General features: G+C 48.6%; 3 protein-coding genes across 3 annotated transcripts in view; all 3 read right to left on the reverse strand.

The window, feature by feature from the left end:
- Window positions 1–21: 21 nt before the first annotated feature.
- On the reverse strand, window positions 22–2326 carry LOC131290350 (nitric oxide-associated protein 1). Its single transcript, XM_058319500.1, has 2 exons — window positions 1685–2326; window positions 22–1443 (listed from the first exon to the last, which is right to left on the reverse strand). Exons 1-2 carry the CDS (start codon window positions 2315–2317, stop codon window positions 22–24), a joined length of 2055 nt encoding a protein of 684 aa, XP_058175483.1. The 5' UTR covers window positions 2318–2326.
- Window positions 2327–3625: 1299 nt separating this feature from the next.
- Window positions 3626–7908, reverse strand: LOC131290345 (NADH-ubiquinone oxidoreductase 75 kDa subunit, mitochondrial-like). Its single transcript, XM_058319494.1, has 5 exons — window positions 7803–7908; window positions 7436–7604; window positions 6179–7366; window positions 5918–6094; window positions 3626–4520 (listed from the first exon to the last, which is right to left on the reverse strand). Exons 2-5 carry the CDS (start codon window positions 7598–7600, stop codon window positions 3870–3872), a joined length of 2181 nt encoding a protein of 726 aa, XP_058175477.1. The 5' UTR covers window positions 7601–7604; window positions 7803–7908; the 3' UTR covers window positions 3626–3869.
- Window positions 7909–9773: 1865 nt separating this feature from the next.
- The window catches only part of LOC131291074 (sushi, von Willebrand factor type A, EGF and pentraxin domain-containing protein 1), a 29560-nt gene continuing 22270 nt past the window's right edge, over window positions 9774–17063 (reverse strand). Inside the window, exons 2-10 of the mRNA XM_058320263.1 lie at window positions 16202–16378; window positions 15555–16124; window positions 15332–15484; window positions 14305–14631; window positions 13702–14232; window positions 12145–12738; window positions 11724–12080; window positions 11467–11646; window positions 9774–10312 (exon numbers count right to left, since the gene is read on the reverse strand). Coding sequence (XP_058176246.1) covers window positions 9774–10312; window positions 11467–11646; window positions 11724–12080; window positions 12145–12738; window positions 13702–14232; window positions 14305–14631; window positions 15332–15484; window positions 15555–16124; window positions 16202–16378 — 3428 coding nt within the window. The remainder of the gene's footprint in view (window positions 10313–11466; window positions 11647–11723; window positions 12081–12144; window positions 12739–13701; window positions 14233–14304; window positions 14632–15331; window positions 15485–15554; window positions 16125–16201; window positions 16379–17063) is intronic.

Raw genomic sequence — 17063 nt, forward strand, 5'->3', positions numbered from 1 at the left:
CGTGTAGTCGCCTACTTATTACTACTTCGCCTTAAAAGCCGCTCCAACGCGATACGCTAGCGACCCTCGTATCCGTTTTCCGCGCAGGGCCAAGCCGGTCGGTAGTAGCGCTGGCAGGCGCACGTGCACGCCTCTTCGATTCGGTGTCCACGCGCGAAACACGGCTTCCGCATCCCTCGGCAGATTAATACCAAACCAGCCCGCCGATGAGAGCAGAATGTCACACACAGTCAGGTGCTTGTCCTCGGCACCGTGCACCAGTATGTCCGGCGCGCTCTCTAGCGCGGGCCAGTTTGCTAGTCGATTTTCGGTGCCGTACGGTACGCCCAGCATATCTGTTCCGATCAAATTGGTGTACAATGCGGCCGCATCCGTGGTGTTGCAGATTAGCGTGGGGAGCGTCATGGCAGCGTAGAGAATCACACGAATCGAGTCTGGCCCGCTGACGTAATCCAAACGGCCCAATCCTGCGAGGAAGATGGTCATTCCCGTCTTCAGCAAGTACGTTCGTGGCCGTATTATCTCTTTCGGCACGGTTTGCAGTATCTCTTCCGTAGTCAAGAGGTCCAATATTTGATCCGGCTGGACGACGCCGGGCGTATCGTAGCACCATTTGCTGTTTACGTACCGTTCGTTCTTCTCGTTCAGCGTAAGTATAGGTGCATCCCCTCCAGTTCGCTGAGTGACTGAGAAATGGTCGTGGCTTTCGAGTTTCTCCTTTTCAAACGTGCGCCCGATATGACCGATCAAGGTGGCGTACTTTGCGTTGCCGGAAGTTTTCGCCTGCTGCTGCCGAAGCTGCTGTTCCGCTCGTTGTTCATCTCGAAGCTGCTGCAACCGTTGCGTTCTCTGGTACAGTCGAAAGTCGGAAGGTCGTAGGATAGGAAACTTCAGCATACGTATCGTTGTGCCTGGCCACGGGCTTGCCGTAGCGCGCTGTACCAGATCCGCCGCCAGCACCTTACACAGATCGGAGCGAAGCAACGCATTGAACAGCGTGCTTTTGCCAACGTTTGTGCAACCGACCAGATACACGTCCCCTCTGGTGCCCCAGATGTTGTGGATTCGCGTAATCAACTCCTCCACTCCGTAGCCTGTGTTAGCGGAGATGAGCGACACGTGTTTGATGTTGCTCCTAGCAAACCCCGAATCGATAATACTTTTCGTTAAACATTGCCTCACATTTTCCAGGTACCCCCGGGACGGCTGTGGTAGCAGATCGACTTTGTTACCGGCTACCAGGATCGGCCGGTTCGGTCCCAAAATCTCCGCAAGCCCTGGCCAGATCGAACATGGAAAATCTAGCAGATCCACTAGAAGTACAGCGAGAGCCTTCTTGTCCTTGATTGATGATATCATCTCAATGTAGTCTTCGGGTGAAACGGTCACGTTAACGGCGATGTTGTAATGTTTTAGAAAATGGCACCGTTGGCAAATTGTCGTCTGAAAGTGAGAATGTTGGTTATGAAATTGATTATGTTTGGTTCTTCATATTTTAATGTACGTCCAAAAATACATTGGAAAAAGTATTCAACTCTTGCTTGCTTTACTATAAAATTTAGGTTCAAGTTTTGTTAGATTAATATCTTTTTGAGTAACGAAATATTATAACAATGAACCTTTTAACCCTAATTATATTTCATCATGATTACATCTTGGTTGGTGATGTGTTCGTGTAGCTTACCATTAATTGCTCCTTAGATTTTCTTTTAAATAGTTGACTGGGTAGATAGCCAGGAATGCTCGGTTCTATGCAATGCAAAAGAGCGCCACATCCTCCACAAGGAATGTGTGAAGACGGTTCTTTAGGATCGGGTGTACCATAGAAGGAAGCCGCATCGCTCTGCTCGTCTTCGTCGTAGTATTCGTAATCGGACATCCACGCACCGGTGGTTAGCTTTTTATCATGTTCCTCCTCCATATCGGTCGACTTCGGCACAGCCATGCCGACCCGCCTGAACGGCATCTGATAAACCATGGAAGCGTCTAGCTGGCGGTTTGCTTCGTCGGGATCAACCTCTCCGGTATCGACCAGGTCGAATTGGTCCCGTTCGATTTGCTTCAGGACTACGGGGAACGGCTGGACATCTTTGGATCGTTGCGAGCAATACTTTTCGTACCGTTTCATTTTAGACTCGATTATTTTGTTCTGCCTGTAGCCCATCTTGAGCGTTATGCTGTCGAGGTATGAACTGTAGAGAATTTTATCTTGCCATTTGTCGTATAAATCATCCGCGGTTGCAAGTTGTTGTGGAGAGGAAGAAATTTGCGCATTTCGTGTTCGTATGGAACTGCAAAGTGTTACATTTCTGGTCATATATAAACAATAGCGACTTTTAAGCACTTTTGGTAAAGAAAGCCGGTAAAACATTTTAGCAAAAGAGTAGCACATGCATTAGTTGAATAATAATATTTGTAGACTGACAACCGACCGCTTGTATTTTGTAAACAAATGCGTTTAAGTTCGCTAGTTCGATGCTGTTGTAGTTAAATTTATTTATAATACATTCTGGTGTATATAAATCAATGGTTTTGATACTATGATATTCTTATTAAAATTAATTATTTTATGAAACTAGGTAGTATTCATTCTTGCTTCCAATTTCATCTGCTGTAGCAGGTTCATAGTTTCGTTGCCATTTTAAAACCCCTGTGTTCTTTATCTTGTTCGCTTGGCGATGTCAAATAACTGTCATACTATAATACGAAACATAAAATCATTTCACAGAAATATTTTGGATGTGCCTCAACTGATGCGGTCTGTGCAATCGTTGTGAAATCTTTAAGTAAATTGTGACCGATCCCCTTTGGTAGGTAAACAAATGAATAGAAGCCTATGCAGTATAGTGAGTGTTATTTGCTAAATGTCTCATTTTCCGAAAAATATCCTTTCCGGTTCCATAGGCATCCTTTCAGTGCTCAGTCATCGGATTGGATTCAGTTGTACATCTAAAATATATTAGAAACTATGGGAAATACGGCCAGTGCGTTCCCTTCCGTGGTTGCCGCCTCCGTAACGGAAGAGCCGACGAAATCGGCCACCAAAGAAAAGCCGAAGTGCAAAGCATGTTGCGCTTGCCCCGAAACGAAAAAAGCGCGTGATGCATGGTATGAATGAATAATATAATTATGTAATGATTTTTATAATAACTGTGACCTTGAATCATTCTACTTTCAGCATAATGGAAAACGGCGAGGAAAACTGTAGTGAGCTTATAGAGAAGCACAAGCAGTGCATGCGGGATATGGGCTTCAATATTTAACACGCTCTGGTGCCAATAATGTTCCAGTAAAGAGTAATGAGTAATGTAAAGAAACAATGATGCCGGTATGTTGGATAAGATTTGTTTGATTAATATTTTATTTATCAGGTAGCCTACCACAATTATGCGAGTAGAACTTCTGTTAATAGTTGGCCTAGACTTAAACATGTTAATTTAATAAAACAGCGACGGGCAGTGATGAAAACAATCATGTGATATGTTTTATTTTTTCGGTGTCTCCTCTCGGCGGCAATACAACCTCTCCGAAACCTTCAAATCGATGCCCTTTACCTTGTATCCGTGCTATGGTAGATTTGGCGAGGGATAGAAATAAACTCACAAATAGGACGCAGTGTAGAGTGTCTGCTCTTTAGAGCTTTTATTGAAATGTAGATTAGCAACGGGCGTTTACTATTGTACAAGAATCCATTTCGGTCAATACAATGGTTTGCAATATCGGTAATCGATAAACTACGCTGAAATATCCTCTATCTTTTTGCTCACGTGGTTCGTACCGCAGGATTTCCGATTACCAAAATCACCTTCAACGTGTGTCGTGGAAGGAGCAAAAAAAACAACAAAACCGAACGGGCGACCAGACACCGACTAATGCGCCGCCTGGGTTGCTTGCTTCTTCGCCGCCGTAACACACTTGGCCATGGTCGGGGAGGCGCGCGTAATCGGATCGGTCATAAAGAAGTCGGACAACTTCTTCTGGCCGACGTCCACCTTGCTGCCGTCGAAGCTCACTGACGCATTCTTCAGCAACGCATCGGCGATGCTGAAGAAGTTGGCCGCCTCCAGTCGCCCGTAGCGCACCAAATGCGGTGCGACGTCCTCCAAGCGAGCCCGCAGCTCGTCCAGGTTGTCGTACGGAAGCGGCGTGCCGGCCACCTCGGACAGAGCGCGCAGAATTTTCCAGTCTTCACGCGCCAGGCCCGGCGGCGTGACGGCCACCAGCGTCTGCTGGGCTCGGCCCTCTGTGTTTACGTAGGTGCCCTGTTTCTCGGTGTACGCAGCACCGGGTAGGATAGCGTGAGCCTGCTGCGCTCCGACATCGCCGTGATGGCCCTGGTATACGATGAAACAATCCTTGGGGAGTTTTTCCTTGTCGACCACACCGCCGTCGGCTCCGAGCAAGAACAGCACCTTTGGCTGTAGCTCAATCACGGCATCCATGCCCGGCGTGTATCCCACGTCCAATGCAGCCGTTTGGGCGGCGTTCGTTTGCAGCACATTCCATACCTTCCAATTTTTCTGCAACGGAAGCAACCAAAGGAAACATGTTTAACACCCGGCTTTTTGATTTACTTTTCAATCTACTGCACAAAATCGGTTTCATATTTTGCCCGATGCAAAGCTTTCGAACGCTCATTTCAGGCGTGTTCTCCATTCTACAGAGGACACAAACCAAACCTATAGCAAGTATACTTGCTTCGATTTCTATGGATATTTAGATACAGGAACAGACTTAGCACAAAATTAGATATCGAGCAAAACCAACCGATAACTGCAGCTATTGGATTTCACTAGGCATTTTATGCATGTTTGCTATTTCATCACCTTTAGGAATCGATTTCAACTTCCGTACCCTGTATGATAAATTGACAGACATGACGCACAGGAATGCGAAAATTTTGAATTGCACTAATTGCAAAAACCCAGATTTTATTCTTGACCCAGAGTTTGACGAAAGTGCTTAACGTCTGTGCATAGGAGGTTTTTCAGTATTACAATTTTGGAACTTTGCGAGGTATACTTTTCGTACCGTTTCCATTTAGATCTGATTACTTTGTTCATACGAAAATGAAACAACGAATGCTGTGTAATACCAAGAATAGATCAATTAACCTTTTCGTTTAGAGAATACAATGATAGAAAAGGGTTTTCCGTTGAACCGTTTGAACTCGGCATTATGACAGTTGTACTGTTCGTATCGAAGATATATCAGTACCGTACAGCCTCTCTTTGACTTAACAGACGCGCAGGTGTTTCATTGACAAAAAACAAGCGACTCAATAAGAGCGTAGAAACTTTTTGAACGTAGTATTAGCTAATGGAAAAAGAATCATGGAGGACGACATAGACGGAGTATTGCAGCACTGTATGTTTTGTTTAGGTGAAACTAGCCGTTACGATACTTTTTGGAAAGACATATCCAGTACAGCCGTTTGCCAGTGGGTAAAGGAGCTGTACGCAATGGAGGTATGTGATTTCTTCTCTTTCTTTGCGAGCGAGCGCAAATTGAAACTATCTTTACTTGTTGCAGATAATTCCCCCAGACCGAATCAAATCTGTCTGTCGAAAATGCTTCATTGTAATTCTAAACGACTACGAAGCATTCACTGTACGTCAACTCGCAACGTTGGACCCACAGAAGAAGCAATACTGAAAATGCATCTCGAAGTGCGTGACGCATCGAAACGGAGTACCAAGTACGGATTCAATGTATTTTAATTTGAATTTTTTAACTTTTAAACGTTTTTCTTGAACTTGAAACGTGATACTGAACTTGCCAATGAGAGAATAACATTTATATCAAATACGTTGTGTGTTTTTGTTTTAACCCCAATGCCCATAAAAAGGTTAACGGTATTGTTGATGAAAGAAAAAGGTTAACCGATCTCAGTCCATCGGTGTATACTTACATCCGCCGGCGACAGGGAGTTGGCAAACACATGCAGGGCGGTCAGGAACGACGAGCCGTCCTTTCGAGCGAGTTGGTTAGCGCCGACGATGATGAGCGGCTTTTTGGCTTCCTTCAGCTTCTTGGCGAATGGATGGTTTCCGTTTGCAATCTCCCGAATCAACGAGGTGTCGCTTCCCAAATGCTGTTGGCAAAGAAAATAACCAGTGTTTAAAAAAGGTACCAGTTTCTTAAATAAAGTATCATCCGAAACAGTAGTCTAAAGAACCTCATAGTCGTAGGAAAGGTCCACTTTTGGACCGATGAGCGCAATGTTTTGCTCGTTGTGGATGTAGCCCTTGCGTAGGCGTGTGTTGAGGAGGGGCGCTTCGTAACGTGGATTTGTGCCGACGAGCAGCACCAGGTCGGCCTCCTCGCAGGCGGCAATGGATGAGTTGAGAAGGTAGCTCGAGCGGAAGTCCGTTCCGGAGCCGTCCGTCGGGAACTTTTGCTCGGTGCAGAGCGTCTCGGAGCCGAGACGATTCAGCAGATCCTTCAGCGCGACGAGTGCCTCCGCGTCGGCAAGGCCGCCCGCGACTGCGGCCACCTTTCCCTTTGGAGCACCACGCAGTGCCTGCGCGATCGTAATTAGGGCAGACTCCCATTCGACCGCCTCCAAATCGCCGCTCGGGTTGCGCAGCATCGGTGCAATCAATCGCTGACGCTTCAGCCCGTCGCAGGCGAAGCGCGACTTGTCCGACAGCCATTCCTCGTTAATAGCGTCGTTTTCGCGAGGCAGTATGCGCAGCACCTCGCCGGTGCGCGTGCTCACGACGATGTTACTGCCGAGCGCGTCCAGCACGTCGATCGATTCGATCTTCCGGATCTCCCAGGGACGCGCGACGAAGCTGTACGGCTTGTTGGTGAGTGCGCCGACCGGGCACAGGTCAATCACGTTGCCGGACAGCTCGGACAAGAAGAACTTCTCCACGTACGTCCCAATCTGCATATCGTTACCGCGGCCCGTCGTGCCGAGATCGTCCACGCCGGCCACCTCCGAAGCGAAGCGAATGCAACGCGTGCAGTGGATGCAGCGCGTCATGATGGTTTTGATCAGTGGCCCGATATCCTTATCCTCGACCGCACGCTTGCCGGTGTGGTTGATGTCGGTGAAGCGCGAACGGTCGGAACCGAACGCCATCGCCTGATCTTGCAGGTCACACTCGCCGCCCTGGTCGCAGATGGGACAATCGAGCGGATGGTTCATCAGCAGGAACTCCATGACGCCTTCGCGTGCCTTGCGCGTCATCTCCGAGTTTGTCTTGATGCGCCAACCCTTCATCACCGGCATGGCACAGGCGGCCACCGGTTTGGGCGACTTTTCCACCTCCACCAGACACATGCGACAGTTTCCGGCAACGGCCAGACGTTCGTGGTAGCAAAAGCGGGGAATTTCAACACCAACTTGGGCCGCAGCCTGTAACAGAAAATAATGATAAAACAAACGGGGCACAACCGACTTGTCCAACGGACGAACGAGCTTTACCTGCAGAACGGTGGTGCCCGGGTCCACCATCACGGACTGGTCGTCGACGAACACTTCGATCTTTTCCGGCAGCTTTGCCGGTGTAGTGGCCGATGTACGCACAATCGTCTGCACCGGGTACCGTGCCCCGAGGGCAAGGGCCCGTGTAACTGGCAGGCGAAGCATTTTGCTGAAATGCCGTCGAAAGGATACGTTTATTTACTACAAGCGAATTACCCAAGCTCCGAGGAACTTTGTCACTGCTGTCAACGTAAAACGAAGCGAAAAATTACATAATTTCGTTAAATTTCCTCTCGACCCACAAGGGTCAGGCACTTCCGTCCGGGTATCAACAGAAACGGCAGGCCGCTTTTTCCTACACACTTACTCTAGTCGACTGTTTCCCAAGTGGCTGGGCGATGGAACGATGAAAGAATTTCGATAAAAATTGTGTTTTTCCTCGTCGAGGACCGCTGCACCTGCGAGCCGAACAGTGCTCGTTTGACGTTTAATCGACGAAAAACAAATGGCAATCGATGAGCTGTCAGCTCTACCAGCTGGATGTAGCCGTTGTATATACCGGTCGAGAAAAGGTTCTGTGTACAGCTACTACTATACGCATCTTGAGCAAAAATCAAAAGCTAGTTCTGAATCGCTGTTGCAATATATATTTTCCAAACTAATAACGATAGATAAATTGCTTTTATATGGATTTTTCAAGTAAGTTACAGCTCTATTTGATTATATACTATTTTGATGCATTAATGATGGTTAGTTTACCGATCCATTTTTGAACCGGTGAAGTTTGATCATAAAACTGGTATATATACTGTGGTAAACAAGTCCGTTGGAGAACATCGCACCTTATGTGTTATATTTTTTAATACAAAACGTATCTGGTGCATTAAAATAAACATCTTACGTTGACTATCATTTTTTAAGAAAGTTTGAAATTATAACCTAATGTTTCATGAGCAAGTCTGTTGGAAAAACAGACATTTCAAAAGCAATGTATATTGCATACGTTTGGGGTCGAATGAACTTACAGGCAACTGTTAATACTCGTTTGAACAGTTTTAATTAATTTAAATTGATATTTCACAATGTGTAGCAATTTTACAACCCCAAAGTTTAACTGAATGATCTAAATATAACTGTGCCCAAATTGGGTTTGGTTTCCTTTTCTTGATACAGGTGCGCCTAGAAGTATGCAAACGATTGTACATAATGTTTGAAAGGTCCGGTACCGGTTTCAAACGTTTCAAAACTACCAGAAAGTAAAATGACAATAACCCAGATTTAACACTTGAGCTCTTCTCCGATCAAATAAGAATTCTTCGTACTTACCGTACATTAAAATACCCTTTACTTCTGCCATAGCGAAAACCATATACATTGTTGATACTGTTTTGTTATATTTCTCGATTGCTGTAACGAATTCCGCAACGTAGCTCGAACTTGGTAAGCCTTCTGTTATTTACAAGGATAAAAAATAACGTAAAACATAGTTATGTTGGCTCTTAGAGCTAGTTTTGTGCTGAATATGTGTCACATGTGTGTGTGTGTGTGTGTGTGTGTGTGTGCACGCGCGCGCGTGTGTGTTGTCTCTTTGCGTACTTGATACGATGCAGCTCTATGACCGCATTTGACTTAACGTTTTAGCAGCTAAGCTTTCACTTTTCTACGCATTGTTTAATTTATTGTTTTTCTTTCACTATTTCTCATTCATTTCTAACTTCCTAAAGGTTTCCGAAAGTACAATTCGTAATGGTTTCTATTTACAGCTAACGGTTTGCGTGACCCTCCGTTTTTTTTTCTTTTATGCCATCCTATCTATCCTAGTGTATTTTCATTGCGTAATTTTTTATAACTCACAGGTTTCCAACTGTTGCTCCTAGCAGCCCGGTTGCAATCTGTAAATCCTCGATCAATTTAAGCAGCTTTGCAACACATTAACAAAAAAAAAGCGTTTGCGATAACTACGCGATATAATAGCGATAAAAAACGAGACTTGCAGGCAGATTTGGCGTTGCTCCAATTGTAACTCTATCTCTCTTTCTCTCTCTTTCTTTCTCTCGCTCTCTCATATACACAATACCGGCCACACATTTTTACAGACGATCGATCACATACAGCCTCGGCAGGATTTTTGGGTGCTGGGCAGGATCATCCACCGGACCTGGATGAAAAGAGTTCGCATCTCCACGACCCTTTGGTAAACCCTCTCCTGTTCGAGACCGCTCGGCCAGATGGGGACGGACCCCCCTCCACTCTGCTCAAAGGAACTAGACGATCGCCGGCGACCGTGCGCTTGCAGGCCGGCACTAGCAGATGGCCGGCCAAGTGCACCCCAGCCACTTCACCGGACGCTCACCCCGTTGATGGTGATGATGTTCCCGCGGCTGGTCGGTTCCGGCTCGTACACCTCCTCGTTCGTGCGCATCTCGTACGGCGCGTCGTAGAACTGTTCGCTCGGAATTTGGTCGTAGATGTTTTCGCCGCCCCGCAGGCTGCCGTTGTTGTTGTTGACGCTGTTGTTGTTGTTGATGCTACTGCTAAGGTGGTTGTTGTTGTTGCTGCTGCCGTGCGTCAGCTGACTGGGTGGCGGCGGGTGCGGTCCGCCGGCCTGATGAAACGTGTTGAACGTGACCAGGCCACCGCGGTTGGTGAGATCGAAGTTATGGCGACCGTTCTCCAGGCTCGAGTAGGACATGACGGCCGCGTTCTGGTCCTCCTTGTGCTCGGCGGCCTGCACGTTTTCGGTGTTCTTCACCGGCCGCGCCTTGTTGCGGTGCAGAAACAGCACTCCGATCAGGATGAGCAGGATGACGATGATCGCTGCTCCGATGGCGATGCCCGTACCGAGGCTATTCGTTTCCTGTGCATCGTTCACGATCACTGCGGCAACAAATTGGAAAGGGAAACATTATCATCATGTGAAACAGCTCAGAGAATAGTAAATTACAAAAAAAAACACTCCTCTTATGTTTGCATAACAATATTAATATAAATATGACATTGTATCAGGTATCAAAACAATAACTAACTGGCAGAAAATGTGACGCTGTGAGAACAAGAGAGCGATCGGTCATCCACCGTGATATTATTTCGTTCTAGAGCAGGGATCGGCACACGTTTTCCAAAAAGGGCCAGATGATTTAAGAGAAACCGAAGGCGCGGGCCGGATACTTTAAACGATGCTTTAATGTTTTCAAACCCTTTCTAATGGAGAGAGGAACTTACTAAATAGCAAAGTTACATAAAAAGTGGGAAAAGATAAAGTATTTAAAATGTTATCGAAAAACATATAACAGGAACACCTCGTTAAACAATTTTCATCTTCGTTTTTGGTAAGAAAACAAACCTGGCAAATCCGATAAAAATTGGAATTGGTTTTTTTGTATGAAGCACTAAAATATTCTTATGGGCCGGATAAAATCATTTGGCGGGCCGGATTTGGCCCGCGGGCCGCACTTTGCCGACCCCTGTTCTAGAGTAAGCGCAAAGGACTTTGTTTGAGAGCGGTGAATGTGTTGGAAAGATACAGTTCGCAGAATTTCTATATGGATGGAGCAAACTGAAACACGTCGAGTGTTCACTTAAATTCGGAAAAGAATCTTAAAACCTGAATGGGGTACTCTTTACCCTATCAAGGAATCGTTTAGCTAAATTTATTAAATGTATTCCTTTTGAAAAACATGAAGACTATATGATGCAAAACCTGTATAAAAGATTTAAAGCTCTCATAAGAAGATCAGTAAAAATTTGGCCTTTGTTATAGAGACATTTAGGGCAAATAGTCAATGCCTGGAAGACCTCTGGGGTTTCCGCCTCTGTCTTACATGATAACCTTTCTAATACTGTCGAATTTATCTGAATATAATTTTCTCAAATCTAATATAAGAATTCGGCACGCACTCTATACAGCAAGGTGCACAGGAGTACACAAAAAGGAGATAGGCAGGTAGTTTGTTGTAAGCCAAGAGAATTTCGACGCCGAAATGGCGTGAATGGTTGCTGGAAAGCTTGTGGAAGATGATTGCTATACTCACATTCGCACCGTGGCTCCTCGCCGCTCCACTTGCCGTCGTCCATACACTTGCGCAGGTACGGGCCAATGCGGTTGTAGTGCGGTACGCAGTGGTACTCCGCGGAGCCACCGTAGACGGTCGATTCGTTTACCACGATCACCCGGCCGTTTTCGATATCCGCCGGTCGCCCACAGTCGATCACTGTTCGGAGAGATGGTAAAGAGTGTTAGATTGCTGATGCTGGGGAGGGAGAGGGGAGAGGAAGCTCAAACACATACACTTGCAGACGGGGTTCCGGCCGGACCATTGACCGTTCGGCAGACAGGTGCGCGTACCGTTGCCCACCATGTAGCGACCCTTGCTGCAGCTGAACTCCGCCAGCACGCCAACCTTGCGCGTGCCAGCGTTGACCAGCAGGGCGGCGTCAGCGAACGACAGCTCGTCGCAGGTGATCTCCACGCACTGGGGCTGCTCGTGGCCCCAAGTACCGTCCTCCAGGCAGATGCGGCGCGAGACGCCGTCGAGCTTGTAGTTACCGTCGCATTCGTACATCGCGGCTGCTCCGTAGTAGGTGGCGTTCGTTGCCAGCGTAACCTTGCCGTTCGCAATGCCGGCGGGTGTTTCGCAGTTGACATCTGTGTATGTGACATAGAGTATGTTAGACCAATGGAAAGGCGTTGCGGCTGTCGCTGTACTTACAGACACACTCCGGTATTTCGCCACTCCACTGGCCGTTTTCCTCGCAGGTGATGAGCGCCTCGCCGACGATCTTGTAGCCCCGCTCGCACCGATACTTCGCCAGCGCACCGACCTTGAACGTCTGGGCACCGCTGGCGGTCGCGTCGGAGGTCCGAATGAGCGTGCGTCCGTACATCCGATCGTTGCCGGTTACGCTGACGAAGCTGTGCGGGGTCAGCGTCGGCTCGGTGCACCGTATCTCTTCGCAACGCGGTGCCGTTTCGCTCCAGAGCCCTGTGTCGAGGCAGATGCGCCGGCTGACGCCCGATAACCGGTGCGAGTTGGCGCACGAGTACACCACCTCCGAGTCGAGGAAGGTCGTGTTCTGCAGGTAGCGATGGGAGCCGAAGGGGATCGGCGTCAGTGGCCCACAGTCGACGTACACGCAGTCCGGCGCGTCACCACTCCACTGGCCGGACTCGAGACAGGTGAGCGTGTCTTCGCCACGCAGGATGTGACCCGGATCGCAGTGGTACTGGATCGACGAGTGGATGTTGTAGTCGTACCCTATGACGTACGAGCCGGGCGGAACGTGCGGTGTTTCGCAGGTGATCACTGGTGAGCAAGAAAGTAGTATCAGTAGTGTTTTTGTCGAGGATACTTTTGTAGAGGAGACCAAATCAAACGATTTGGTGTTGAGGGTAGGAAATTCGGTTGGTTCAGTGATTATCTAACAGGTAGAACCCTAAGGACAATGTTCCAAACATCTGTCCCAGATTTGATTGGAAACGTACGTGGGATGGCACAAGATAATATTTTTGGCCTAACTTTGTTTTGTCATGTATATAAACGACATGAATTTAGTCTTCTGTTCCGGTGAGATGTATCTTTTTGCTGATGACACAGTAATATTCATATCGCGAATGGACATGAAACAGGCAGAGTTCCTGTTGAATAAAGACTTGGTGCCTCGGGATGCTAGAACAGGCTACACACTATCAACAAAGAAACAAATGTACGAATCTCCCAGGTCAATTATCTGGGAGTCGCTCTGGACGCCGGGCTTACATTCAGTGCCCAGATTGCTGTTATCATCGCAAGGCGACAAAGAAGTGTGTGGTGGTGAGTAGACAGGACAGCAGCCTTAATGTTTTAGTCTCGGACATAGATTAAAAGGCCAAAAAAAGTACAAGGTGGTTGTGTTGAAGTCGGTATATGCCGTCTGATTCTGTACTGGGTGTCTTGCAATGGATATCGGTAAATATATGGTGTACCAGATACTGATATTCTAACTCCTGAGGGGCTTGTTACCGGAAGTACCTTGGAGAAAGAGTAGATAGAGGTTCTGACGTTCTGAAATTCTCATGATCCTAGAACTTGGAACTTTTCAATAAGATTTGCTAGAAACCACTGTACGCAAGGAAAAGAGTGATGCCCGTTCTTGTCCGTGTAGGGTCACTCTGATACTACCATTTCCTGCTTTGCTTTGAAATGGTCCACAAATATCTTAAGATAACTCAGACATTCCCAAGCCTATGTTGGGGTAAGAGGTGGAACTAATCATCATTAGTGACTCACATTCACAAGCTGGTGCATTGCCGGACCACTTGCCATCCTTCGTGCAGAACAGCTCCTGCGGTCCAACGAGCCAGTAGTCGTCGTCGCAGAAGTACCGCACCACCGAGCCGACGGTGGTGGAGTCGTTCAGCAGCAGTATGTTGCCCCGATCCGGGCGCGCCGGCATGCCGCAGTCCACGTACCGGCAGACCGGTATCTTGCCCGTCCAGTTGCCACCGAGCCCGCACGACAGCACCGGCTCGCCGATCAGCACGAAACCGTAGTCGCAGGTGTAGAGCGCGGTGGAACCGGCACGCCGTCCCGACACCTTTATCGCGCCACCCTGGATCGGTGGCGGTTCCGGGCACCAGTCGACCAGGCACTTTGGCTGCGTCCCGGACCATCCGGATGCCTCGCACGTACGATTCTCGTTGCCTATCAGCGTGTAGTTCTCGTGGCAGGTGTAGGACGCCTGCACCCCGAAACTGGTACGTTGCTCGGACAGGATGATGCCGCCGTGCTCAATGTCCGGCAGTGTACCGCAGTCAACATCTGTGGGCAAGAATACACAATAGTCAGTGGACGCAGGAAACCAAAACACACACAAAGGATAGGAAACCTTACATTTGCAAGTCGGTGGACCACCGCTCCAGACGCCATTCTGCTGGCAGGTGCGCACCTCCGTTCCGATCAGGGAATGACCGACCGGGCAGCGGTACGTGATGCTCGCACCGACCGAGTAGTTGCGCCCGACGACCGTGGTGTTGACCAGCGCGTCCGGCGACCCGCACGCGAGCGGACTGTGCTGGCAGATGTAGTTGAGGTAGTCCAGATTGCAGCCGACATCGTTCCACAGCCAGCTGCGGCCACCGTCCAGCACGACGCAGTTCTGCTCGCCGTTGTAGTTGTTCGGCTGGTCCTTGCCCCAGGTTGGTTTGATCACCGTGTCACCTGCGTTGTCGTTCAGAACAATGCGATGTGATAGGGGGAAAGATTCTCATTAGGCGCTGGGAATAACGGGCCCTAACGCATGTCTCTAATGTCATTTGTGTTTGGCGTTCCGAACTAGAAGCTGGACTCTGCAGAGTGCTATGTAGCAAAACATTCTAATCAATGCGTCATAAACTGTACTGTTGTCTCTGTGCCGCATTAATCATCCCGAGCTCTAACCGCCGGGAGACCGCCGCCATTGTTTACATCGTTTAACCGGCTCCAAGCTCCGTTCCCAGCATTGTCACAATGCTCCGAGCTCTGAGGTCTATCTCTCGGCTCCATTGAAAACGACGCTAGTAAGCAGTCAATTATGACTTCACTTTCCCTGACAGCTAACGGAGAAACCCCCCCCCGACCCTCTGCTTGTTCTACCGAAAGGGCACACGGTTGGCAGATTTGCATGAACAAAAAAAATAGGGATGTTGCCTCATCAGCAATCGCTTTTCGCATCTCGCAAAATGGTAGATGTTGGCACAAAATGCTAAAAGGTTAATTAAAAAAACCTCTCTTCGGACAGCGATGATGATGGACCCCGTCGAGAGAGGGCGATTGTGTGCAAATTTTGGTGCTGATGTCTTTCGGCCTTCCGGACTGTGTTTGGACTGTGCTGCTGACCCAAATGTTTGCACGCTCAAGGTTGGGGGAAGCTAGAACCTACCGTTAACCCACTTCCAGGTGCGTGACGTTATGCCCGGTTCCTTCTGGGCGCCGATCCACACGAGCTGCGTCCGGAGGTCGGTCTTGCGGCGCTCCAGCTCCGATATGATGTAGTCCGTGGTGATGCCACGGAAGTCATGGATCAGATCGCCGCCTGTCGAAGAACCGAAGAACGAGATGGAGTTGAGGTGTGATACTTGAAATCTAAGGCCACCGTGACGTACCGTGCGACTGGCAGACCGCCCGTGCCTTTTCGAAACTCTCGCCGCGCGTGATGTGGAACTCGTAGCAGGTTTTCGCGAACGTCGTCAGCACCGTGTCGACGCTGAGGTTGGGCGAGGCGCATCGGTCGGAAGAGAACTCGTCGTTGGAGAATACCTCCACCTCGCACAGGCTGAGGCTACTCTCGACGCCGACGAGCTGTACTGTCACGTACTGACCGATCAATGGTCTGGCGCAGGTGAACGACTTGGTGGTGCCCTCGTCCACCGTGCCCGGGTACCAGGCGCACAGTGGATTGCGCTGTAGGTCGGTGCTGCTATTACCGACACGAATCTCCAGATCCTGGAGCGGCTGATGGCCGCAGCAGCCGCGCGTGGTTAGTCGCACCACACGCACCGCTTCCGGCGTGAGCAGATCCACCCGCCACCAGGGTGACACCTCCTTCTGCGTCTCGGAACACTCCTGCCCGTCCGGGTTCTGGTTGCCGGGCTTGCCATCGTTGGCGAACCCCGCCGGGCCGGACCTCGTCGCCGATGACTGGTTCACCGGTTTACGGTAGGCCACATTCGTACCTGCCGGAGGAAGCACAAGTCCATCAATGTCTTGCTGATTTCACCATACTTCATGCACCAATTTGCTGAGTACTTACCACAGAATGGAAGCTCCCGGTCCCAGCCCTTCACCGGATCACAGCGGATCGTCTCCGGGCCGAACAGCTCGTAGCCGCTGTCGCAGTCGTAGCGGGCCGACTTCAGGCCTCCGCTGGCCCCTTCCGCCTTCTCGGTGTGTACCCTCGCATTCGCCGGTATTGCTGGTGGGCCGCAAACTGTACAACGGATACAATGGAAAAGCAAAGCTGTATATCTAATCTAATCTAATCGCAACAGGTATATTGATCCTTTTTGAAGTGTGGATCCATGGAATCTTGGAATGCACAACAGAATGTGTAGGAAACGTGAACAAATTATAGCACATTAATGTTTTCGCCGAAGTTCTGATTCAACTGTCAAAAGAAATAGTTCGGTCAGACTATACATATGCTAGCCATGCATGTCATTTTAGTTTATATAGTGACGGTGCATCTGACCACCCTTTCCCCTAATAAATAGTATTTAAGAAATTGGGGTCAGTATTTCAGGAACTTTGGTCACTGTACTTATGAAAAATGGATCTGTGAGGAAGATGGTAAGGAGTAGACGATTGCTATCAAGACGAAACCTAACAAAGTGCAGAGATTCCAACCTGTCCAAACTTCCACCTAATAATACTACTGATGGCTAACAGCTTTGGTGCAATCCAAGAATTGATGCAAAAATACGAAAATTCCTAAGCGAAGAAGAAATATAGTGAGATATTGACGTGGAGACTCTTTCCCCTCACTCTCTCTATCCCTGCCTGGTGTGTTCAGCAGATAAAAATAGATGGTAAATTGCATCGATCCTCTCGGCAGGCATATTTTGTACATCCACTGACAGTGACAGTCAACGAAGGTTGTCTTGCTCACGACTGCT

The sequence above is a fragment of the Anopheles ziemanni genome, chromosome X (genome assembly GCF_943734765.1).
Source record: "Anopheles ziemanni chromosome X, idAnoZiCoDA_A2_x.2, whole genome shotgun sequence".
Lineage (NCBI taxonomy): Eukaryota > Metazoa > Arthropoda > Insecta > Diptera > Culicidae > Anopheles > Anopheles ziemanni.